This window comes from Anopheles funestus, chromosome X (assembly GCF_943734845.2).
Source record: "Anopheles funestus chromosome X, idAnoFuneDA-416_04, whole genome shotgun sequence".
Lineage (NCBI taxonomy): Eukaryota > Metazoa > Arthropoda > Insecta > Diptera > Culicidae > Anopheles > Anopheles funestus.
The window spans coordinates 14,271,189-14,297,803 of NC_064597.1; the positions used below are offsets into that span (position 1 = coordinate 14,271,189).

The 26,615-nt window shown below is 44.7% G+C and overlaps 1 protein-coding gene across 4 annotated transcripts; it reads left to right on the plus strand.

The window, feature by feature from the left end:
• Window positions 1–3,128: 3,128 nt before the first annotated feature.
• LOC125760603 (zinc finger protein 1) lies at window positions 3,129–22,188 on the plus strand. Of its 4 annotated transcripts, none has more exons than XM_049420886.1 (6): window positions 3,129–3,916; window positions 4,773–5,814; window positions 9,486–9,595; window positions 12,335–12,964; window positions 15,910–18,871; window positions 20,004–22,188. In XM_049420886.1, exons 2-6 carry the CDS (start codon window positions 5,730–5,732, stop codon window positions 20,201–20,203), a joined length of 3,987 nt encoding a protein of 1,328 aa, XP_049276843.1. In that variant the 5' UTR covers window positions 3,129–3,916; window positions 4,773–5,729; the 3' UTR covers window positions 20,204–22,188. The 4 variants fall into 4 exon arrangements, with proteins under 4 accessions (XP_049276843.1, XP_049276870.1, XP_049276853.1 ...); XM_049420913.1 differs by having other exon boundaries at window positions 3,131–3,916; window positions 15,913–18,871; XM_049420896.1 differs by lacking the exon at window positions 3,129–3,916 and adding an exon at window positions 3,925–4,032.
• Window positions 22,189–26,615: the final 4,427 nt, after the last annotated feature.

Sequence of the window (26,615 nt, forward strand, 5' to 3'; positions counted from 1 at the left end):
AAAGCAGGAAAAGGCAAACGCAAACAGCAAAACAAAGCGTACCATCTGCAGCGAAGCAGCGATCATCGAATGGCCGGACACGTCCGAGGCGTGTGTGCGATCTCTTTCATCCGCCGGACTACACAACCGGACTACCACCTCCCCCCCCCCACCCCCTTCCTCCACCCAAAACCCACCCATTTTTGAATCCATTCCGTACCTTTTTTTTGCCGTTTCCCCTTGAGAGTTATCCCATTGAGCGCCAATGCCAAATGGGGGTAATAAAAGAATTCAACCCGCCGTAGCACATCTGTGTGCATGGGTGCGCCGCTTATGAATCTCCGCTGTATGCTGAAAGCACATGAACCTCCAGCCTTAAAGGCGAATTTTCTCAACATTCAACACCGGCACACGCATGCCAAAAGGGTAAGGGTGTGGGAAAGAGGCAACACGCCCGTCGAGAAGTGTGTGTGGCCCCCGTAACACACACACACACAAGTCCGAACTGGTGGTACTGATCTGCATCCGGTATCGGTCGATGGTGTTCCTCAACCACGTACACACACACAGAGCAGAGCTAAAAACGCAGGCCCGGATTACGCATTACGTGTCGATCCCGTGTACCCCTTACGGAGGTTTACCGTACCGGATCGGCCGGTGGGTCGTAAAGGCAAAAACATTTGCTAGCCAAATGTACTTTTCTCGCTGTGTTCCAACACTCTTGGCTTGATTTTTTTTTCTTTGTTATTTAATTTTCTTTTATTTTTCTTTACCCCCGCTCTCGTGCAATGTACATATCGTCCACCAGAAGCATTGATGTTTCCGTGTTTAGGTCCACATCCACACTAGGTGCGGCGTTAAGTTATTGTTGGGCTATCCTTTAGAAGTGTTGAGCTTTTGAGCTGCTGAATGATGATGAAAAAAATCATCTTCCCATTCTTGCGCCCTTTTCTGTTTTCCGCTTCCTGGCGTTCTGATCGAGCTACGATGGAAATGGTTTCTATCGGGATTGTGTACCGTCACACAGCTTAACGCAACCAAGTCAACTTAGCTTATTCAACTGGTGGCAAAGAAACACGATCAGCGTAAAAGTTTTCCTCCTTGCCAAACGAAATTATTCCATTTTCATATTTTTTTACCCGTTAGTGACCGGCTCGTAAAATATGTTTAATGTAAAAACAAAAAAAAGTGATAAAGTTAAAAACCTTGGGGCTTTTCTAGAGAGTGGCTTATCGCAAGTCTTCAAGGATAAAAAACAATTCGAATAAAAAAAAACAAAAAACCTTCATCTACTGCACTGCGCCAGTGAATCACTCAAAGATAGCATTATAAAGAAATGTGCTTAAAGGTGCAAGGCATACATCACAACCACACCCAAACACATGATAAACAAACCAACAGTTGTGGGCGTTAGAATGCATGCGAACCGATAATGGCTTATCAAGTAACGCTTTTCGTTCCGCCATCTTCCTTTATGGCAGTGCGATAAGCGAGCGCGATAACGATCGAATGAACAAATGGACAACGGTGCGTTATGTTTATGATTCATTTTTATACCAACTTGCCATAAAACAATAACTCCAACATGGTTGACACGCCTTGAGTGTCGACGGAAAGTGTGGTTAAATTTTAAAAAGATTGATCATCTTTACATGAATCCTGGTGTAAGGTTGCTGCATGCCTTTCTAAACTAAACTCACGGTGCGGTGGCATAGATGGGTAGCGGATGATCAAAGTGACAGAAGCGACGTTAACACAAGACGAAGCCAGTTATAGTAAATAGTACATTTTCAGTTGATTTATTTTACTAAACACATACACACAGATAATTTCACCCTTTCGTTCTCGATTCGGAACTTTACTTTGCCATTACGCACAAATGAATAATAAACAACCGAAAAGAACGTCTCTCTCTGTCTTTCTTCCATCGTTATTGATATTTCTTCTTTTTTTGCAAAAAAAGCGATCAGCCAGTTTACATTTCCGTAATGAAAATAATAAGCAAAGTTCCGACACTGTGACGCAAACAAAAAAACCCAGCAAACACCTATACACATGCAGCGCTTCGTGTAGCTAAATTTATCTGAGTGCCATCGAAATAATATTATCATTAACTGCTTTTGATGGGCTCGATCAAATTTCCGCCTTTTGCTGGAGCTTTATTTCTGGTGCAAATGTGCGTATGTGTCACACGCTTGCCGTTCGTGTGATCCGATCACAAGAAATGATCCGTCTGGTTATGCCATTTTGGGTCGTCGCAGTTCAGCAAAAAAACAAAATTATCTCACAGGATGGTAAATTGAGTAATGTAAAATAAATTTTATATTTAATATGATATTCACTTGTAGAAAGACACTGCCACGAAGATGAGTTTCACGATAGTAAAAAAGGGGGTGGACATTGTATGGTGCGTATATGCGATCATGTAATTAGGTGTGTGTGTGTGCATTCGAGCGAGAAACAAAGGGGCGCAAACAGCGAACACACTCGTAATCGTTTTTTTGTTTTACGAGTTAGCGATCTTGGTTCTAGTGCGGAAATACGGAAAATGTACCGAAGGAAACGGATTACATGGCCAAAAAAGGCTTTCTTCTTTTTAGGTGCAACGAAACAAGGAAGAAAAAAAAAGTTGTTGTATGAAACATGAGAAGAGAAAGAAAGAATCAATGCAGAAAATAAAAACGGCCAGCTTCCGTTTCCTTGACTGGAACACGGTACACATGAACAGCATAATTCGTCCCAAGAAACAAACTGCAGACCAGTAAACGAGAAACGACACGCACACAAGCACAGCATATTTGTTAATTTTGTTCCTTTTTGTTTTTTGGTTTTCAAATAATCATCTTGCAGGATCATTGCTGGACCTTCTTCAACCGACACTACGCACAATTCCATTGTATCTTTAACTGTATTTCATCTACTATCTCTCTGTCTTTCTCTCTTTTTTTTTCTCTCTCTCTCTCCCCCTCTCTCTATCATACCTACACGTATTAAGGTTTTATATGAAACTTTTTCTTAGAGTAGTACGGTTGTGTAAAATATATCCTGTAACAGAAAGAAATAAAGAAAAGAAGGGTTGAAGGTGGTTGGAGGGGGAGCGGTAAAGGGGATGGTTTGGGGTTATAAAGGTTCCCGTCCCGTGTATCCTCCCGTAACCATATTATCGGTCACTCACTGTTTATTTTTTTTTTTATGAATTGCTAACAGAACGAGAAAACGGCAAAAAACAAGGAAACCTGCAACGGATGCACATGCCTTGATCGCTCATCCTCAATAGCGCATATCGTCACTGTGAGTATTATCACCCTGATCGTGTTTTACTTCCACAACCATTCCGATCTTCAGTAACCGTTTTTCTTTTTCTTCCTCTTTGCTTCCCCAACCCATTCCCGAGTGTATAGTACCTGCTCTAATGCCCCGGTTTGTGCTGCACCGTCCCAGGGCACTCACGGCCGTTCATTCGCCGTGTTCATCCATGCTGAAGGGAGTATTCATGCGCCTCACCGTGCAATATGCTGTTCAGCGCTCTCGCTCCCACCGTCGGTTCGTGCGCGCTCCGTCTCGCGCACACGCAAAACCCCGCCACGGGATGTTCGTGATGGAAAGAAGAGAAGAAAACAACCCTTACGGCATGGGGAAGGACACTCACACCAACACTCGGTGCGCTACGGCAACACACACTCGGAACCGCAACCGAGTAAGCCCAGGCGCGCAACCGGACCAGGCGTTGTATGCAATTGCTGCTAGTCTTGCTGAAGAGTTCGTAGTGTAAACATGTGCCAGCCGACGTCGACGTTTACTGACGACGCCTAAACGACGCAAACGACGGCTACGACTGGGAGAGATAGTTTTTGTTTTACTTTCCGTTTTTTGTTTGTTTTCACATAACAACAACAAAAAAAAAAATCGTGTGTACCGCACACGCACAAATATTACGGTTAGTGCATTTGTGATCCCTTAAATCGCGCGCGCGTAAAAACTTCAATATTTGCCAAACACAATTATTAATTTGTTTAGCAATCCGTACGGATGAAAGTGATAAAAGCTAAAATGGTAAAAAGTGTTTGCTTGATAAAAAACAAACGCCTTGATCTTTTGTTTGGTTAGTTGCATATGCTGCGTGTAAGTGTTCTGTTTGCTCTGGAAGCTTGTGTTTCGCTGTGTACTGAAACGGACAGAAAAGGACCTGCATTTTAGCAACAGAAAATAAACGCACGTGTTAATGCGTATGCGGCATTGGTGGTTCTAGTGAATCATCCTGGATGTAACGTCGCTTTCGATTCAAACATAAATCAAACAATCACCATCAACCTAGCTGCTCTTCGGCTGAAAAAACTTCTTCGTTCATCAGGACAGTTTGTTAGTTTGCAACACCTTTATGCAAGCAGAGATCATCACACGCAAAACACCTTTAGCGAGTCACAGTTTAAGCTGTAATGGAGCCTTTTTCGTTAACAATTACTTAGAGACATTTTATGTGTATGTGTTTCCTTGTGTATGTGTGTATTGTTTTGGACATTTTATTATGATGTCTTGTAGAGTGTTTAAAGAGCTACCATTACGCTTCATCCTGCAATTATAATTCCACAATCAACTCCAATCTTGAGGAGTGTTTCTAGTTAAGAAGGACAAGTTCTTGATCACAAAGGAAAATGGTTCCAGCAATGGAACAATTCTACTGCTGATCCGTACAAATCATTTAATTAATTTTCTCCCCCACTTTCTTTTTTCCCTTTTTTCTCTCTCTCTCTATCTGTTGCTATATTTTCCGGGTTTTTATTCACGTTTTGCAGTGATTTATACACGTGAAAATAGTTCCAGTGTGATTACAGGAAGAAAAAAATAAAAAAAAGTGCAGTGTTCCATTGTTTCGTGAGTTGTTGATTAAAACTTAACACGTGGAAATTGTGTGCACCTTGTGTGCACCGTGTGTTGTATGTGTACCGCACACACCGTATGTGTGCGTACCTTGGTGGTGCCGGTGAGGTAGTAGCAGTAGAGGAAGAAAATTAAAGTGATCAGGTGCGTTAAAAGGGGGCGGGACACCAACACCGCGGAATGTGCGACCGGCAGCAATCGGTACCGTACCGTGTGTGTATGGTGCGCGGTGTATGCACACCCTTTCCACCACTAGCAGCACACCGCAAACCGGCAAACCGTGTCTACTATCAACGGGACGGGTGAATGTTGTAAAGGTGTACTACCACCATTAGCAACCAACACCAAAACATCACCATTCCCACTCCGGCCTACACTCCTTCATCACGCACCCAAAAAAAAAAGAGAAGAAAAAGAAGGAGGAAAAAAATCCAACCTCCCCCAAAAACCCCGGCCCCATACCACAGCAGGCTAAGGAGAAACAAAGCGAAATCGAGCAAAGAAGAAGCAAAGAGAAAAAACACACACCAATCAAACCATTAGAAGAACGCGTTAGGCGCATTCGAGTAAACAAAACAGCAAAGAGAAGAAGAAAAAAGTTGGTGAAAATTATTGTGCTTTTAGTTTGCGTTCAAATCCCCCAAAAAGTTCGATTCATTGCGGTGGAGGCGCGTGGTCATTCAAGTATTATTTTTTTTTTGTTAAAAAAAAAGTCGCTAGTGTTCGAGCGTTGTGAATTGTGGTTTTTTTTTTCAACGTGTTTCTTCGCGCGTGTGTGTGTGTGATTAGTGGCTGTAAAGTAGCAACTCTTCAATCAGGCAACCGAGTACAGGGAACGAGCATTAGCCCGGTTTTACACCAAATCCCAATCAATGGTGTCCTGTAGCGTTGCTGTGTCGACGTACTACAACGCGGAAGGAAGTATCATGCCATCTTCGACCAAGTTTTCCCTGCAATGTAAGTGTACTGTTGGGCAAGGGGATGGGAGGGGAGTCAGGGAGTGGTCCGATTAAGATCAATATTCGCTATAACTTTGAGGCTGTTTGTGTGTGTGTGTGTGTGTTTATGTGAATCCAACTATAATCGAGAAGATGAAGCGAAAAACGATCCACCTGGAGAAGGATCTTGCGAAATATATATGTATAAAGTGCTTATGTACAGCTAAGGCTAGCAACGCTCCACTTCGAACGTTAAAACCCGAACGGCCGAATGAGCGCTGTTACCTTCCCCGTTTCTTTATTTTTTTTTTTCGTTGCTGTTGAGTGTATCTGTGTGTGTGTGTCTACGGTTACCTCGTCTTGCCTCTTTTCTTCTCACATTGATTTATCTACTTCGAAACCGTTTTTTTGTCCCGAGTCACCTTCAGCGCAGCAGAAGGATGCAACACCGTCCACGGTGTTCGCACACCTTGCTGTATCCTTCCGCAATAGGACCTTCTCGCTCTTGAGCGCCGCTCGGACTCCTCCCATGTTGTGTGTTGCTCAAAATCGTTGTGGCGCTACACCCGTGCGCGCATACCTACCCCGCAGCTTATTTCGCTCTCTTTGCTTTCCTTCGGTCGACCAACAAAAAAAAAAGGTAGTTTGCTTTCAAGTCTTTCGTTTTGAGCATTTCTGCGAGACCCCCTTCTGCTGTTATTGTCAATGGGATTACAGTTTGTGCAGCTACCTTCAAGGTGTTGTGTCTAATAGCGCCCTCACTTGAGTCATTTCCGTGGCTTACTGATAGTGGCAATGGACGGTTAGCTATCCGAGCTATCCGATAAAGTCTTACAGGTAGGAACAGGCATCTTTCTAATGGTCGTGTGGTAATGATGACTCGTCGTCCCATACGTCTACCGCGATAAGTGTGCGAGTTCGAACAGGAACTGAGCAGAAGTTATTCAACCTTCAACCTGCGGAACATCTCAGGAAATCTGATCGTATCTTCGTTAGACCGTGATCAAGTTGTTGGAGAAAAATTCTCGCTATATATCGCGTATATCTGCCCATACAATCTGAGCTTACAATAGCTGTCCAACCGCAACTTCGTACAGTATGCTTCCGAATCAATAAACTGTCCGTAAGCAGGTTAGGTATTCTACTACTTCTAGACAACCTCTTCCAATAGCATTGCGGAAGCATCAACACAATTCCAATGTCCGAAACAAACAATCAACAAAACGTGCTGTTCCACCCAAAACATCACCGGACTCACCCGGTACACTCCCTAGTGTCAGTGCTGCTTCTCAGCTTCTTTACTTCTAGGTATGCGACTAGCCTGAGCACGTTGACGTGTTACTTGCTCTGCTTGCGTCAACGAAGTAACAGAAACTGACCACTTCCCTTCCCCACCCACATACACACACACGCTCGCGACCAGTGAAGAATCTGCTGGAAATCCCCAAACGTGTTACTCCTATCGGGAAGGTTTTTGTGCGCTCGAGAATTAGACTTCCGCTTGTGTTAACCGCAATCACCGGATCGCGGTATGGTGTATGCGTGTGTGTGCTTGCGCGTGTGTGTGTGTAGAACTCGTTATCAGGCAGTGGAGTCGTTCTGTACGCTAAAGTAGGCGATCGGGTAGTGGCTACCATCGTTACTGGCACAGCAACATCAACAACAACAACAGCACAGGGTTCTGTGCTATGCTGCAAGATCATCGTACCGAGCGTGCGATAAAGCCACAGCATCAGTTCACTGTACCTTATAGACCCTGTCCAGCAGCGAACGTACAATTATCAACTTCCCAGGAGGCATCTGTGTATTTCCCTCCGAAATGAAAGGGTAACAAAAATGAAGAACAAGGTACACAGTGGCGAGGTACCTAGTGGCCTTCGCATAATGTACACACACACACACATCACACGAGCAGATGAGTTTGTGTGTGCAGGAGACGGACTGGTGAACCATGATAAAGGTTTACCGCAACAGCATCCCCCTACAGGAACCCTGGCGAGGGTTAGTGATAAGTGATATGTGTGGCTGCGTTGTGCCTGCCGATAGTGTGGCGTGAGTTCTGACTTTTATTGACGGAAATTCTCGATAGAAAACCGTTCCGTTTACCACACACACACACACACGGTTCGGTCGCGTGTGAATGGGTGAATGTCGAACACCGACAGGTTGTGTGTCGTGTTTGATTGCTATCCCGAAAGATTCCGTTCCAGTTGACTTGATCGCGAGTTTGTGCCCGTGCGTGTGTCGTTATCTGTTCGATTAGGGGTTTTTTGTGTCACGGGTAGCAAAGAAGGGCCGTGACGCTTCACTAAATCGGCCGCAACGGTTGAAAGTGGGGATCTGGAGATTCACCCAAATATCCGCCGGTGTTCGCACAAAAGCAGCTATAGGATACTTATTCCGGTAACACTACGGACAAGTTGTCAGGTTCACTTTGAAGTTTCGCACCGAATTCTAAGATTTACTACAGATTTAACCTAAAAAGTCAGTGCAACACTTTAAATCAGTTATCTCCAGTATAACTTCAAACTCCCAATATTCATCTCATTCAGATTTTCAAGAATTTCTACTTTGCAATTGTAACTCTTAAGAATTATTCGTATAATAGTGATGAATTCGTGAATTATATACGTGTTTACACATTCCAGAATGTCATTGTATTCAAAAACAAATTCCTACATGTTTGAGTTCTTTTTCCAGAATGCCTCACAGAAATGGTGATGCAAACGGTAATCAGAATAATGCAACTATTAAAACTATTTCTGCAATTCTGATTTGGTCGCAAACTTCTAGAAACATTATCAAGATTCTCAGGAACACCTGCGTTTATAGTTCCTTAAGATATAGAAAGGCAATCTTCAATGTCCTCAATTTTCAATAAGTAAATACTGACGTGATGAAGTTAAAGTTTTGTTTAAAAACCAATACTTCTACGTTTTCATTTCAACATATTCAACTCTGTCCCAGACAAATTCACTAGAATTCCTTGGAGAACGAAAATATCAGTGACTTGGTTTATACCATGCTCCCAAAGACGAATTCCAGTACAAATCAGCAGGCAGGCCAATTTATCTGCCAACACAATCGTAGCAGTACAGAAAACATTTATCTGCAAACACCGTATCCCCAGAAACACGGTCACTTCATGCTCTCAAAATGGTGGGCACTCAAAGTTCGTTGCTGATTACGGTTTACCCGGTGCATGGTTTTCCCATTGGTCGGGCGCGTTTGTACACAAACGCGTACAAGCCCAATTTACCGGGCAGGTGCAAACAAACAACACGCTTATCGTGATACCTTCCTCGCCCCACACTCTTCCTGCTCCATAACGGGCTCAAAAAGGGCGGGTTCGTCCGGTAGCATGTCTATAGCTGTGCGCGTGCTTCACCTTTTTCACGGACGTCCGGTGACGGTCAACGTAGGTGATCTAAATCGCTATATATAGAGTAAGGGATAATGTTCGGTTCGTGCATCGGTGCCTCCACTAGCAGATGGGGGGCGGTTATTCATTTTCTACGCCCTCGTGTGTGCGTACTCGAGATACAGGCTTTTCAATGCTTTCTAAGGTTATTGAGGGGGGGGATGTTTTCTTCTATTTTTTTTCTTCTTTCACTCCAATCACTCCAAAATCACTATCAGCAAATTGTTCGCTAACTGTTCTGTTTTTTTTTCCTTTTCAAACAATTGCAGTTCCTTCCTTGCCATCCGGGCTACCGAAGGACAGTGAAAACGATGCACTAGCGGACGGCGATTGCTGCGTACAGTGCCCTCAGTGCCACCAGACGGTTCAGGGAATCGAGGTAAGTGTCCAAACCGTTCATATGGTCGGGTTTCTTGCGTGTTTTTTGCGCATTTACACTACCTGAGTCCACTTCCGAGGTAACAGTTTCATATAGAAAGAGAGGTTTACCAAAAGATTTCCTTCGATGAATAGTAACCAACCACTTCACCTTCACAGTTTCCGTATGAGAAAAAAAACAAAACCATGCTTCAAAATATGAAACGAATATAGGGCTAGGAGTTTTTTATGTTGTCTCTCCAACACTGTTCGATGCACACGGTTAATCGATTGGTGCTATTTATTGATGTTTGACTGCTACATTTTTCACTATACTCGACCTCGGCCATACTCTAGTTACGCATCGCCTCCAAACCAGGACGGGGATCACTGTTGTAATCCAGCTATTTCCCCGAGTCTTTCCTTCCGCGCTTTGGATTTTCCACCAAACTGGTTGAAAAAATAAATTTAGTCCAGGTTGTTTTTAGTAGTATTTTTTTTACTCTGTTTGCTTGCTTCCATTTTCTTATCTTTAATGGCAGTTTTTTTTTGTTGTTGCCGCTTGCCTTGTGCAGCTTGCCGATCTCATCTGACCCGGGGAAAGATCTGTTACTGGCTGCACAAGTATGACGGTGTCTTGAGCGCGCGCGAGCTCACAGGTTGTGCGCGCCTGCCGTACGTCAATCCACCCGCAAGACTATTTTTAGCTGGAGAAAGTTTTATTTTACGCCACCAGCAACAAATCCAGAAGCACTGATAATGTCGGATATTTTCAAATATAAAAAAAAAAACAGGTTAGATAAGCAACACATTACGGTTGCTTGAAATCAATAAAAACGGATACAATGGTCTTTTATATTTGTGGTTGTGGTTTTCGGTTTTCGGTGCAGAAACACATTGCACAAGCAGCTGTCTCTATATGGGGCTCACCACGGGAGAGATACTAAATAATCTTTCGGCCTAAGGTTTGTCTAAATAAATCTAGCCACTCATGGAGTGGAGGAGCAAAAACTCCTCATGGTCAGATGCAGATATGACTCGATACAGGACTTTCGGTGTATTAAACCATAGATTGAGGCACGAGACTATAGAGCCTCGCAGTAAACCCCTATATTATGACGAACCACTATGATGATTAACAAAAAACTAAAACTGGAGTTAACCTCCTCCAAATGGTCACAACTTCACAAAGCACCATTTTTGTATTTCACCTATGGTTCCTCAATTTAATTGGTTTTGCCATAAAAAAGTTCTTTGCACCAAATTCTACATCATCCGATGCAAACGAACGTGACGAAGGTTAGGGGTAAGGGTGAGCACCAACAGGAAATGGTATAAAATTCTAGTCTCAGTAAACAATTTACAATTGTCGCTTCGGTGGTAGAATAAAGCGATGTAAAGGTTTGCACAAAAGGGGAGGGGAAGCGGATGGAAAAGAGGAAAGCGGGAGAAAGATTAAAAGCGCGCATAACCCAGACGCACAGGGAAGGTAATGCTGATGATAACCGCGAATCCTAGAAAGTGGCTCATCACTGTATCAACAATATGTCGCTTGAATGAAGGCTTGCGAAGGTTTTCGCCTGCCATTATGACGCGGGCCGCAACCGAAATAGGTGAAGGAGAGATAGAGAGAGCGATAAGGTAACGAGACACGAGTGCGCGCGCCTGTCTGTTTGCCTGCAAATGATTGAATCGGCCTAGAAAACATTGACAATCGAAGCGCTGTTTCCTTGCGTACGTGTGAGTGTGTGTGTTGTTCCCGAGCCCCGAGGATGTGCCAGATCATGAAATCGTTGAGTCGGCGGGCAGATTAAACCTTAGCGCAGGTTGACGTTTAAGCTAGCTAGACAAACAGAAAACAATCAGCAATTGATAACATCCTAGCTCGTTTGCACCGTGGCCGTGTTCAGCACCCACTAAGGCAGAGTGGATCTGCGAAAGAAAAGGGTGATCGTTGGTAGGAGATTATGGTAGGAGAAAAGGGTAAAACGGGTGAAGGATGAACGTCAAGCCTTACGTCAAAGATCACGTATTCGCACAGCACGGCCGGAGAGGGGGAAATTAAGTAGTAGTGCTTCTTCGTGCTTACTATGTAGTTGATTTTGTTCACTCTCTCCCCTCATTCGCCAGTAACTTCCACCGTGTGTGGTGATGATGATAACCCGCCATTATGGCGGTAACAAAACCGATGGTGGTAGAAGGAAACGAATGCCATTGATTGCAATTGATGACAGCATGGGACATCAACACAGACATGGACCGAGTGAGCGGCATTATAGGCAAAAGCAAACCTGGTCCGGCTGGTAAATAGCAAACAACACTAGGAATTGTTTGTCTTTCGAGCCCTTTTTTGTGTCGCACCATTACGGCCGCCATTGAGCTAAATGTCATCCAGCGACTTTGACGTTTCGAAATGCTCAATAACACTCAAAACTAACTGTCAAAAATTAGTTGTCTGAGTTTATATGCTCACTGGCTACGCTTCCATCATTCTTTGGAAACATGAAAAACTGGAGCTGGAGTAGCTGGATGAATCGTCATTCATCGTCGCATAATACAAAAAAGCAGACTTATGATTCATAGTTAATCAAGCACAACCTATCGTACAGTGCCCGAAACCCATGACTCACAATGCACATTACTAATGCTGCGGCAAATTAAAAAAAACAACAATACATGCCATATGTATGAAACCGGTGCAATCACTTCTCCAATTTCAAACGTGTGTTTCCGTTTCTGTGTTTCTTTTCTTCTGCTCCAGGCGCTGAAAGAACACATTCAGCTTAATCATAGCGGTAGTCCGGACGGTTCGAGGGCAAAGTTCTCGACCGGTACTGCCGTACCGGACGACGAGGACGAGGACGACGACGACGACGAAGGCGACAGCAACAACATGGCGGAGGAAGACGAACATCATGTCGATCCGGACGCAGCGTCACCACCACCTGCCGCACAACCGGAGCCACAACCGGTAACCGGTGTCGCGGGTGGACGTGCCAGCGGTGATCTGGTCGGTAGCCGACTGCAGGCAAAATGTGTCAGCTTGCTTCAGCTTCAGCAGCAGAAACATCAAGCAACCAAAATGCTGGACGATGACGCGGAAGATGATGAGGCGGAGGACGCGGCCAGTGTGACACCGCGCGATCTACTTATGGCTGGTTTGGCACCGCAAACCGTACCGGTCAATCTGCCGTACGGTCCACGAACGATGGTAATCAGCCCGGCACAGGACGGCAGCAGTAACTCCAGCAGCGGTCCCAGCTTACCGACCGGTGGCACGGTCAAGGATAGCGATCTGGCCGTGTACGACTGTTCCCAGTGTCAGACCACATTCGCCAGCCGGGATCAACTGGAACGGCACGAGCTGCATCATTTACCATCGGCCGATGCGGTAAGTAATCCTTCGACTTTCGTTATCACAACAAATTTAGTAGATCAGCTAACGATTGCACGGTATCGCCGTGTCTTCACAACCTGGTCTGAACACCTTTTTGGCTGTAAAGGTTGATGGTTGCTCTAAAATTAAACAGCACCATCGCTAACATAAACTACCACTGCCTGTCGTACATGTGGATGTGCTTAAGATACGATTAAAATGTACATGTATAGCAGTCACTAGCGCAGCGCCAGCTATATAGCTTCCCACCACTGAACTGATACTGCAGTGGACGAGGGGAAGGGGGTGGGGGAGGTGGATAACTGACACATCTTCTTCGTTTCTTTCTTGCCTTGCTAGTTCCCATCTCATATTCACTCACCCCGACTATTAGACGAGTGCTCCCCAATATCCCCAAGATCTCAGCAGGCTTCAACCTTTACACAAAGAATTCAAACAGTGGGGCTAGGTTTTCTTTCTTTTCTTCTTTTTCCTTCATCTTTAAATTATCACATTAGTATCGCTGCAAAAGCAACAGAGAGAAAAAAAAACCCATGGGTTCCACGAATTCCACGGTTATGGCATGCGCGGCGGGGCACAACGCTTGAAACGCTCGAAGGTTATGGCGATCGTCGAAGTCTCGATTCAAAGTCTCAACGAGTACTTCAACCCCTTGCACCCGCGTGCACACTACTCGCTACAGTAGTCGTGTACACTTCATCTCTCCCCTCTCCCCTCTCCCCTCCGCCCCTCTTCCTCCTAACTCTTCTCAACCCCTCCCTTCCTTCCCACAAGTCAATTACAATCTTCGATTTTTGCCACCGTACATCGCTTCCATTCGACGCATCCTCAGCGTGATTCACTGGCAAACCTTCGCCAGGTCGTTCGAGTCAAACCCCGCACCGCTATCGCGCTATCACTTTACAACCGTGCAAAAGGACTACCCTTCCAGACTACGTGTGTGGCTGTGTACCCCCAAGGTACAACCGTTCTGGTTCTTTGTCCGTGTTCCATTTCTCTCTGTTTGGCTTCTTTTTTTTCAACTTTCTATTACTATGCTTCGGTGTAGTAAAACGTCATAATCGTTGTAAAGCAGAGTAATTGGGAAATTGCTTACTAGTTAGTTTTCGAAAATTTAATTTATTGCTAAAGATTGGTAACATCGCGGATGACTAAAATCAGGTAACGCTTCGGATTCGCATCACCACGGTGGAGAAGAAATAACGACAACCAAACCTCTCGTCCCAACAAAACAAAGAACTCGCGTTGCGGCTTCGTGACCGAACAACATCAGGCACGGCTAAAAGGCCCGAAGAAGGAAGAAACAATCCCGGTAACTCGATCGGAAAACCTTCCTGCAACGCCGCTGACAGGCCAAAAAACCCCTCGGTGCAATTATACCTATAGCCGACCGGTCTGTACCACCGTATCTTCCGAAGCGCGTTCGACACCGGAGTGGAAGGAGTGGATAGGAAGGGAGGGGGAGTGAGGGTGGTAGTGGAAAAGGGAATGGTTTTTATTTTTAAACCATTTTGGTTTTCCCGGTCGCAGCAGTAGCAGTTTTTGCTGCCGCTGTCTCGCCACGGTACAAAATGTACAAAATGTGGCCATGTGTCCTCCAAAAATGGAAAAACGTGAACATCTGCTTTCCCACCGCCGGGTCTGCGCGCCACCGCGCACTGACAGACAACGCGCGCACACACACACACTCATACACGCACACACACACATTCCAATTGTTTTTTTTCTTCTCTTTTGTGGTTTTCTTTTTGTTTCGATCGTGCACCGCTCGAGGACCGGTGTTTTTCCTACCTTTTCGTGATGATCAAGCGGGCGTCTTTCTTGGCGGTGTGACGAAATGATCTTCGAAATCAAAAAAAAAGGAAGGAGAAAAAAAGGGAGAAACGTCCCCATTAGTACAACAGAAATTGAATCGAGTGACTTATTTCTGTTTATACTATTCATTCATTTTTATTTATTTATTTTTATTTTCTAAAATTTATTTTATTTTCTAAAATTTATTTCATTTTCTGCAATAAAATAGATTGTATGTAGTAGTTAGAAACAAAAACACAACTATTTGAAATGCAAGATTTCCCATACAAACACCACAATATAATCGCACCTTACCGCAAACTGTTTCGGGTGTAATTTTTGAGCATTTTACACCTTACGCACACAAAAACACATACGCATTATTTAACTGATTCCTTCCCGTAACCCAACACAAACCCAACGCATTCACAACCGGGCACGAACGACATCGAAACAAAAGGTGGGGGGGGGGGGAAATAAAATGGAAGTTCATTTTCAATTACACACACCGGAAGCACCGACAAGCAAAAGTTGTTTTTTTTTATTCGATAGATTGCAAAAGCCGAAACGTTGATAGATATTTTTACCCCTTACAGCCTCACGAAAGCAATCGTTACACATATATTTTTTACTCATCTCCCTGCTTGGTTCGGTACCGACACTGACGGCACTGTAAGTCAAGGGAACGCTACTAAAGCGCCCAGCTGCAATGAGTTTTGGGGACACTAATTTTGGGATCGTCACTGCCGTCGTCGTTTGTTTTTATTGAATACAAATTTGTTTACTACCCCGTTGCCAACGGTAATGAAAGATTGCGCGTTCCCATTTGCGACAGCTTTGCTGCCTTTTTTGGGGGGAAGGCTTAAGCTCTTGAGTGCGGGTTGACAGGTTAGGTAATGGGAGTCGATCTGTTAGAACGTCGAGAAAGGCTCAAGAAAGAGATATGGGGAATGGAATATGATATCTATTTTCTATTCTCTTACCGGAGTGTTAATTTGTTCATTTAAAAAACAAAAAAAAACATACCATCACCATTACAGTTGTGACAGCTGTGACCTACTACGATCAATCGATCCATGTAACCTAACTTTTGTGTTGTTTTATTTTTTCCTTTTCTTCCCCGGCTACTATCGCCCCTCGTGAAGCAGAGCTGCAAGGTGTGCCATAAACCGTTCGCAAACGTTTATCGACTCCAGCGCCACATGATCTCACACGACGAATCGTTGCAGCGGCGCAAGTTTAAATGCAACGAATGTGATAAAGCGTTCAAATTTAAGCACCATCTTAAGGAGCACAAACGCATCCATTCGGGCGAGAAACCGTTCGTCTGTCCGAACTGTGGCAAGCGCTTTTCGCACTCCGGCTCCTACTCGAGCCACATGACGTCGAAGAAGTGCATCAACATGGGCATCAGGATCAACCACAACAACAACAACAACAACAATAATAACAACAACAACAACAATAACAACAACAATAGTAGCAGCGCCAACAACCACAACATCAACAACAATAGTGGCAGCGGCAGTGACAGTAATCACCGTTCACCGCAGTATCCATTCCACGGTGGCAATGGTCTGACGGGGATACCGAACGGGCATAGTCTCGGTACCGGTGGGCTTGGCCGCACGCCGATTAGCTTGCGGCCCCAGCACGGTGTGAGTGTGCTGCACCGCGAACTGGACATTGCTAGCCGGCTCGGGCTGGTAACGTCACCGTCGCCCACATCCTCTTCCTGCTCGTCGGCAACGCGGCACGAGCTGGAAGCGACCGGACAGCCGGGTGTCGATCCGCTGCTGCTCAGCAAGATACAGCACGCCTCCCTGCTTGCGTACTCGTTCGCCATGCTGGATCCGAACATGTTGCGCTTGTTCGATTTTTCTGCCGCCGCCCAACAGCATCAGCAGCAGACGGTGACCGGTAGCGAGACGCACGAACCGCTGCTGGACGATGGTCAGCAGCGGTCGCAAACCGGTGACGATGATGAGCAACGGCCAGAATCGGCCAGACGGCCTGCATCGTCGATTGATGTCGTGTCGCTACCAGCAGACGCCGGCAACGATCATCAACCGAACCCGCCGGATAGTGACCGTATGGAGGTGGATGAGGAGCAGGATGAGTGTTGCGCCGAGGAGAAGGTGGAGGTGGTGATGGTGTCCGGGTCTGACCCGGTTACAACCCAACATTCCACAACGTTCCCTGATGGTAGAAGTCGGACGGAGGAAAGGGATGGAAGCAACGGTAACAACCAAACAACCAGTGAAACGAACGAAGGATGTCAACAGCCACCAAACGGCGAACGCGTGGAGGATATTGAATGTAAGCATGGTTTGCTACCGAAGCAAGAACCACCAGAGGAGCTAGTGCCGGAATCGACCAGTACGGACACGGCTGGAACACAGCAACACCAGCACAAATCACCGCCTGCGACGGTAAGGATGATCACCGACGAAGATTTGAACTATGGCGCACGTGACAAACCGGTCATAAAAGCAGAACCGTCCGAGGAGGTTACCGGCATTGAGCAGATGGAAATGGCCGAACTGAAGCTAACCGATCGTGACGAACGGGTACGCTTCTCTTCCCCGTCCGCCACGTCTTCGCACTCCCCATCCGTGTCGGGTTCGCCGTTGCACTGTCTCTACTGTAGCGAGGAGTTCGCAACCGAGCCGGAAATGTTGCAGCATGCGCGAATGTTTTGCAAACGCTCGCTACTGTTGAACCCGTTCGTGAGTGGGTCGGGATCGTTGGCGCCCGCCGCTAATGGTACGACGATCGGTACAAGCAGCACCAGCGGTAATAGTAGCAGCAGCTGCAGTGAGGACGATACCGACTACGATACGGTCGCACTAAAGGGTGACTGCGGTGTTGGTGGCGGTGGGTACGGACTTCACGACAGTATTGCGGGTCCCGGCAATATTGGCCTGACGGGACCGCATGGTGGTGCGGGTGGAGGCGGAAAGGTGCGTGTACGTACCTCCATCTCGGAGGAGCAACAGAACGAGCTGAAAAAGTACTACGCACGGAACAGTAAACCGAGCCGGGACGAGTTTCAGGCGATCGCCCAACACGTCAAGATGGAGGCGCGCGTCGTGCAGGTGTGGTTTCAAAACAATCGATCGCGCGAACGCAAGATGGGTGCCGGCAGTGTGCGGCCGTATGCAAACGGTGGTCTAGCAGGTGCGCAGACGGTGACGACGGTAGCGGCATCGATTTCCCCGCTTCATGCGGACCGTGCACCGTCGGTAGCTAGCGAACAGGATGCGGGCGATCAACCGCTCGATCTGTCCGTCAAGAAGGGTCTGCTGACGGTCGGGGAGGCACTGCTTAGTGCCGCCACCAATTCGCAAGCTGCCGCATCGGCTTTAGCTGCCGGTACACTGCCAGCGGTACTGCTGCAAGCGGACACAATGTCCGCGCTGAACGAAGCGATGAACCTCAGCATTAAGACGTCCTGTTCGCCGACGGCATTCTTCTACCATGACATTCATCCGATCCACGGGGTGACGGCTGGACCGCATGCGCACGGTACCGGTACCGGGAACCCGCTCAAGCTCGGTCTCGGTACGGGGCTTCCACGGGACACACCCTCGCCTCAGGACGGACGGGGACAGCACACCGCTGCATCGCAAACGGGTCGGACCGCATCCCATACGTACGGCAAATACCCGCCCTTACACGGTCTGCACCATCCACACCATCATCCACATCATCCGGCCAACCTTGCCAATATGGACCAACTGTTGCGGCAATTCTCACCGAAACTTTCCGCTGCGGCGGTAGCCGCCACCGGTGGTACGGTGGGCCGGGCCAGCCTGAGTCCCGGTGCGCGCGACATGCTACCGGACGACGGCAGTTCCAAGTACTACGGCACCTTCCCGGACAAGAAGCACCTGCTGCAGTCGATGCTGAACGTGCCGAAACGGTTGGCCGGTGCGTACGGGCTCGGTGGTGGTAATGGGGCGGCCGGTGTGACGACCGGCGGTAAGGATGCCGGTCCACTTACCCATCCGGCTCCGGACGCCGAGGGTCAGTACGTCTGTGATCAGTGTGACAAGACGTTCAGCAAGCACAGCTCCTTGCAACGGCACAAGTACGAACATTCGGGTAAGTGGAACACTTTCACACATAGACACAGAGATTTGTACCGAACATTATCACATTACTTCACGAACTAATAGTTAGTGATGGGCGCTCCGGAGTACACCGACAGCTCCGGAGCTGGTTCCAGAACCACGACTCCAGAGCCGGTTCCGAAGCCGAATTGCTTTCTCGGTTTGACAGGTTTAATTGTTAGTTAGGCAGAGCGAGAAAGCATGTTGTTTTGTCTATTTGGGCCCACAAAGCTGTTGGTTAGAATCCGGCTTCGGAGCCGTCGGTTCCGGAGTCGGTTACTGTTCCGGAGCCGGTTCCGAAAACTTTTTGGAGCCGGCTCTGGAGCCGTTACTCCCATCACTACTAGCAGTACAGCCGCTTCATGCTCCAGAGATACCAAAAGTACCGATTTAAAGCCCCAAAAGTCTGAAATGTATAGATCCTATTCCAAAGTTTTGAACTTTTTTGTTTTTTTTTTGTTCGGTTAGAACGGCCTGGCCGTATAAAAACTTACTTTACCACGTAGCAGGATAGTTAGTTCATGCTACGGGGAGACGGTCCGGATGGGAATTGAACCCCAGTACTGCCGTGTGGGCCTGCGCCGATTATCACATACACCACCCTAGTTTTGAACTTATTTGGAGTTTTTTTTTAATACTTTCTTCGTATTAGAAATTTATTCTTCTTTTGTGGCACTACAACCTCAAGAGGTCTTGACCTGCCTATTATTGATTTTAATTGCCCGTAGCAGGATAGTCAGTCCTGCGTGCTAGGGGTTTCGCCCAGATGGAATTTGATCCCCGGCCCAGCCGTGTAGAAAAAGGCACTTAAAATTCAATTTAAACATGCAAGCCTTCATTTTTTTGTACATCCTAGTCGCACGTAGTATCTTTCTTCTTAACGTCTGCTAAAAAGCACTGGGCGCCTCCATTATTTTTCATATTTTTTTTAACATAATAAAATATTAATTTTATCGCGACCACTGTGAGCTGGAATGAAAAGGAACGAATGAGCGCGAACCTATCCGTTCCGTTCTATACTAAATTTTTCCCATCACTATCTTGCTAGATCGGTTTGCAAAATTACCGAAATACTTATTTTCTTCTTGCGATTTTTTTTTTTACTCTTCTCGATCGTACCTTAGGCCAACGTCCTTACAAGTGCATGGAATGTCCAAAAGCGTTCAAGCACAAGCATCATCTGACCGAGCATAAGCGTTTGCACAGTGGCGAGAAACCGTTCCAATGTTGCAAGTGTCTGAAGCGCTTTTCCCATTCCGGCTCGTACAGCCAGCACATGAACCATCGTTACTCGTACTGCAAACCGTACAGGGAGGGCAAATAAGGCAACGGCCTGGGGCGGGATGTTCCGTCCCCCGGTGTTGGCCTTGCCGCTCCCTACGATCGCGATCCTACCCTTTCCGCACCGCAGCAACCGCGTGGACTACGTCGGGGGCGTGGTGGTAGACATGCCCACGCATCCACCCACGGATACACCCGGTCCCGTGCAGCAGAACAGAAGCAACCGTATCCTGGACCACCACCCGCATCATCATCTGGTTCACTACCGGCAGTAGTACATACGTCACCGCACCTGGATGTGGATGACGAGCGGCACTGCGAATTAGTACAGCAACCCATCTACCATCACCATGGTCACCATAACCACCATCAACACCATAGCATACCAGCAGGCCCACCGATATTACAATCAGCCAACACACAAGTAGTAGCATCCGACGCCATACTGCTACCTCCGCACCGGCATCAAACTGGAACGCAGCAGCATCACCACCATCACCACCATGCACTGTCGCTGCTCGCCTCGGTAGACGCACCATCACCATACCTCAGCCGAAGACTGTTCGTTGATCGCTACCTGAGTTCGACCAGCCTAAACGTGCCGTTTCTTACCGGTGCCGAACACGGCATGGCAAGCAGTAGTATCGGTGCAACGGTCGGTGGTAGTGTTGGCGGTTTACACTGAGTAGTTCAGTTCCGGTACGAGATGCAGCCCACTACAAGCACGGTATGTCTGTAACGGTCTGGGGCTTTAGACGTTATTTATAGGCGGCTAGGATCGTATATGTTTTTTTTTTTGCGGGCAGCAGTGCAGAAATCGTCCATCGTAGCCATGACAAACAATTATTTTCTAATGACTAACAACAAACAAACACTGAAGCAGAAGCGGATGAGAACGATACAGGCGTGTGAAGGATATGCAAGTTATGAGCCCTAGAAGGGACTCAAGTTATTATTTTTCAATATTTTAATGCTAGTTTTCTATGATAGATTTTAATGTCGGCCTATCTATGCCTCAACACACTACTCTTTACACCCGTAATACCGTCCCCTGTCACCTCTTTCTCCACACCACCACATCCACTACCCTACCTTTTTTAATGCTAAAAAAACCCATAGCTCTAAATCATATATACTTATTAGATGTTTTTATTTGCGGTTCTCCACATGAGGTAATCGAATGGAATCGAATAAGGAGACGAATCCAGACCAGTTTAAATGTTTAGCATATGTGCACTAAATGTGCACCGTGCCGCTTACTCTAAAATCATTCGTTAAACCCAATCTGACAGCGTGTGTCAGACAAGACGATTAGTATTATCATTGCCCATGAGACACGGTTTGTTTTGTTTCGTTAGGAAGCTTATTATTTTATCGTAAACTCTTCTTTGTTTTTTTTGTGTTTCATCTTTATCTCCGTTATGAACGAGCTAGTAAAAACATAATACTAAACGTTCTGGTACGGATCTGGTTTCACATTAACCCTTTAGTATTTCTATTTTTCTTCCAACACAAAATACGTTAGCTAGGATAGGAAAGATGTTACGAGGCAATGGCCCTGGTACCAACGGGTACTGAACACCTGTCAAAACTGAACAAATTGAACACAGCTAGTAGACACACACAAAAACACTGTATTCAACGTTTATTTTTCTCCTTTCTTTTCTCTCTCTCTCGCATTCTCTCGCTTACGCTCCCAAAAAGTCGTACTTAAAGAAATAAAAGAAAAGATAATACAGGATGGCATACTATGCGTACGTGCAAAAAACAAAAGCTTTTCATTGAAAGCAAAGTTCGGAATGTGACAGTGTCATACGACATGCATTTATTATTACTATTAGTTTTACTATTACTGATACACACCTGCAAAACAGGTAGTCCCTGAGATACACGGTACCTCTTATAAGCGGATTTTCAGATTTCAACATTTGACAGCTCAGTGATTTTATAGCACAAAATTTAAACAACTAAGTTAAAATTTGCTTGATAATGCCTTCTAATTCAATCAAACAATTGTTTACATAATTTGTGTAAAAGTTATCTTTAAAAAAATGGAATACATTACGAGAAAAGAAGGAAGTGCAATTTATAACTGTCAATTTGAAACGAAATGCACCGCATGCGGTCCGCTATAATAGTGTAGCTCGGGTACTACTTCTACTTCGTTGCTCCATCGGCTACCATCGTGTTGGGCGTCATAAATGTTATATTAGGATTGATTTTTTTGTATTATAGCAAATCTGCTATAAATATTACATTTACAGGTTAATTATAAACCTGTTTTTTGGAACAAGACGACAGAAGGAATGATTGGCTTAAGTTGCTTATAATGCATTAATTATTCGTATTTCCCTTCCCAATCTACTATCCCCACACACCACTATAAACCGATATATGGAAGCTCCCAACGCACGAACGCCTACACTTATACGCAACAAGATCCTGGTTTCGTTGACAGTTCTCTAGTGAACAGTAGTTGCATCGCCTGTATGCGTGACTGTGAGAGACAGAGAGTGAGAGGCAAAGTACCATACAATTCACCTATTCACATACCCACACAAACAACAAACACATATACATGAGACACAGGACACCGGCGCCTTTAATCTTAATCCCGAAACATTGTATCTCATTCCTATTAAGTCTAGTATATCTAGCGGCTAATTTCGAACCTTTCGTCCCGTGCGTGTTGCGAACTAATGCGCACCAAGGAGTGAATGCAAAACGGCCCAGAAGTGAATTCAGTTACTTATTATTCCTTTTTTTTACTATGTTAATATTATTACGGGACGGCAACAGGGCCCGGCAACCCACTAGCTTATATACCATCGTAGAGCCATCGATTCTGACACGCATAGCCATTAGTTTTTAATACGTTTAGCTATTAAATTGTACTGATAAGTTCGATGTTTCAATTTATCTTAGTTGCCTTATATACTCTTGAGCTATCTTTCTTCCATATACTTACGTACGTCATTAATGTCACCTGCAAAAGGCACAAGATGGACGTACATGCATACATGCTAGGACCAAAACCAAATCGTTTTGCAGGCAATATAATTGTTAGCCTCACGTTGAAGAATCGTGCCAATTGGAGTTCCTGTTTGCAAAAGGCAAACTTGTACTATTGCGTTCGTTCCTTGCTGCCAACCATCCGAGAGCAAGTTGACCGAGATTCGAGACACAAGCTTAGTAACCACCGCGCTACCAATCAGGGGTGCTCAACTGTTTTCCCCTTCCCCATTTAAACGTGATATTTTTATTGACGTAATGCGCCCCTCTTCGACACACTACTACAGATAAGAACCACACAATTATAAGAATGTGGATCATTTCCTTTCCTTCTACCAGAAAGTGTTAACTAGACAATACAATGCTGGGCTGATGGTTGGCACTCAACAAATATAATGGAATAGACACAGACTATTCGAGAACAACATATGTTTACGAACAAAACCAAATGAAAAATAGCACATGGAGATGGAAAACAATGGAGAAAACTATGTTTGAAACAACAAACAAAAACACAGACACACACATGTCTACATTAATCTTATTGAAAGTTATTATATCAAATTTTCTGCATTCTCTACATAAACACACAAATACTAAAATGCGTCGCGTCGTGTCATGAAGAAAAAGCAAACAAACTGCAACAAAAAATAACCATCAGACATGGACGATTTTGCGATGAAAGCTGTCAAAAGTCATTGTAAACAAAGCAACAAAAAAAATCTATTAAATAACAAGGCTCAACATCTTCCATTAGGCAAATGAAACAAGGAAGGAAAAAAAAGATATGCTAGCTGGAAGTGTTTTAACGAGAAGAAGAAAAAGCACGAACAACAACAAAAAAATAAGCTTCAATAATATCCCAACTTCACTGTTACACATTTATATAAATCAAATATTATTAAACGGAAATGAAGCAAATGAAAACCAAAAAACATTACCAAAACAAAAACTATCGAAAAGAATGGAAAACGGTTAAAGGGATTTGACTATTTTCTTATTGCCTGGGAGAGAAGGGCGAGAAAGGGCAAGGAAAAGAGAGGGAGGACAAAGCATAAATAAAATGTTTCACTTTTGTTTGGTTTTTGGTTTTTAGTTAGTGCGCTGTAAACCGCATAAGGAAAGGAAGAAAAGGAGTAACAAAGAAAAAAAAACATCAGACACGCACGCGGCAAACAAATGCTGCAAAATACACACTTATAGCAAAGGTTTCATGTTGGATTTAAACTAAAATGAGATAATTACTAAAACAAAAATAATAAACAAACACAAACGTTGCAAAAAGACCGACGAAGAAGAAGAAAAAACTAAAACGCAACGAAAAGCAAAACAAGAGAAAAAAAAGAATCCAATTTCGCTCGTTTCGGGGGTTGATGGTTTTGTGAAAAAGTAAACTAAATAGTAGACAGTGCGTGTGAGCTTGTAAAAATAAAAACTGATAACGAAACGAGTAAACGTGCATGGGCGGAATGTGTCAAAACGATCGGCCATTAGAGGACAAAGTGTGTTGTTTCGCGCGTTAGTGTGTGTAATAATGAAAGAGAGAGGAATAGTGAAGCTCAAGAACAAAACTTAGAAAATAATCTCCTTTAAGCGAAAAAACACAGAAGTAAATATTAATATTAACAAATTAAATTGGTTAAAAGCAAGCTATATAAATGAAAAAAAAACTTTCTCCCTCGCTTCCCTAAACTCCAGCCCGCGCAACCCTTTCCCCTTGATCCTGTCTCTTTGCTCACCCCTGGATGCCATTTTATGATAAGATAATAGCTGGAACAACAGCAAAATGGTACTGCATTTTTTCCATTCTTCCAAAGAAAACAAAAAGAAAACAATACAGCGGCAAACGCTTCGGCTGTTTTCGTATTTTTCTCCACCATCATGGGGGGTGTTGGTAAGCGTGAGGGAGGAGTGGAGAAATATATTGGCAGAACGAAAACATACACACACACGCGCGCGCGCACGCACGCACGAACGCACGCACGCACATTGCTAGTATTACCTGTACATACCATTCATACGGAAATCTCCTACCTTCCTTCTTCCCCGAATTTGGAAAGCAAAAGCGCAAATGCCACATTTCAAAACACAAGAAACACAATTACACAGCCGCCTGTCAGGAATATACACATCAACCATTTTGAAATGTTATTTAAATACACCTACACCAACAGCACAAAACAGCAACAGACCAAAAAAGGAAAAACCAACTGAAAAGATAAGAATATAAACAAGCAAACAGTGACAACAGGTCACTAAATGCGATCAAAGAAAAACTTTAACAAACAGAACAATTGAGGAATAACATCAAACGAAGGAAACCATCAGCAGTGATTGTCGCAAAAGCAAGAATCAATAACACGTTTGCGTAATGAAACAGCAGAGTATGAGAATTTTTTATATATATACAAACACAAACCACACCACCACCAACCAACCAACCAGCAACTATCGAAACTATTGACGAAATTTACGAACCCTAGTTTAAAACAACAAATGGCAAACTTATTAAATTATGCACTAAAAAGAAAAACATACGAAACGCCGCCATACGCCACTACGGGGCAGCAGGAAGCCACTAATAAAGCAAAGTAAAAAAAATGCATGAGCCATCCTACTACTTCCCCTTACCGTGCAAATAGACCTGGAGCGACATTTCTCAGTGAGAGATCTCTCGTTGCGATGCGATGAAATGCGATGAAAAGTTCATATATAAAAAACAGCATCTAAACGTCGATGCCATAGAAACACATAGAATTATATCATCACAGTAGCCAAAGAAATGTCTCGCCCAGCGATTTTCCTTTGTTTGCTAAATTGAGCTACTTTGCGAAATATCTCACTGAGAAATATCGCTCCAGGTCTATTTGCACGGTTACATTACACCAAATGCAAGAGATGAGCGGATGAGAAGAAAAAAACAACGAAGCCAAAAACGAAGCCCCATTCATTCAGTGGTCTTTGTTGCAAAGCGGAAGAAGAAAAGCAAATCGTTTATATATACACACATATATATAAAATACATACTATACATTAATATTATAATAACAAACGAACAAAAAGTGTCTTTAATTGAATTTACATTAATTGCAAACGCCTATTAATTAGTGATTTATGGAAACCGGAATAATTTAGCTATTGGAATTCTTGTAAGAGGAACAAATTATTGAATCGTGCCAGGCAGATGTAAACAGAGAGAGAGAGCAGAAGAAAGAGAGAAAAAAAATGAAAACGAAGGACGAGCAGAAAAACAAAATGTGCCAAAGCGGTTAGCAGGTTGAAGTATAGAAACGATCAAGTGTAAACCGAGCAGAGCGTAACGAGCACAAATACTCCATTTTGTCTGTCTGTTGGAATGGGGACATGATTCGGCAAAAGAATAAATATAAAAGAATAAAGAAAATAATACGGCAAGAATAGCAACAAACGCACAGATAGTATGC

What these genes read in the sequence shown, in the direction of transcription:
- LOC125760603 (XM_049420886.1), top strand. Translation starts at nt 5,730, where the DNA reads ATGGTGTCCTGTAGCGTTGCTGTGTCGACGTACTACAACGCGGAAGGA. An exon ending in AGACGGTTCAGGGAATCGAG is followed by an intron (nt 9,596 to 12,334) that starts GTAAGTGTCCAA and finishes CTTCTGCTCCAG; the next exon opens with GCGCTGAAAGAACACATTCA. An exon ending in GCACAAGTACGAACATTCGG is followed by an intron (nt 18,872 to 20,003) that starts GTAAGTGGAACA and finishes ATCGTACCTTAG; the next exon opens with GCCAACGTCCTTACAAGTGC.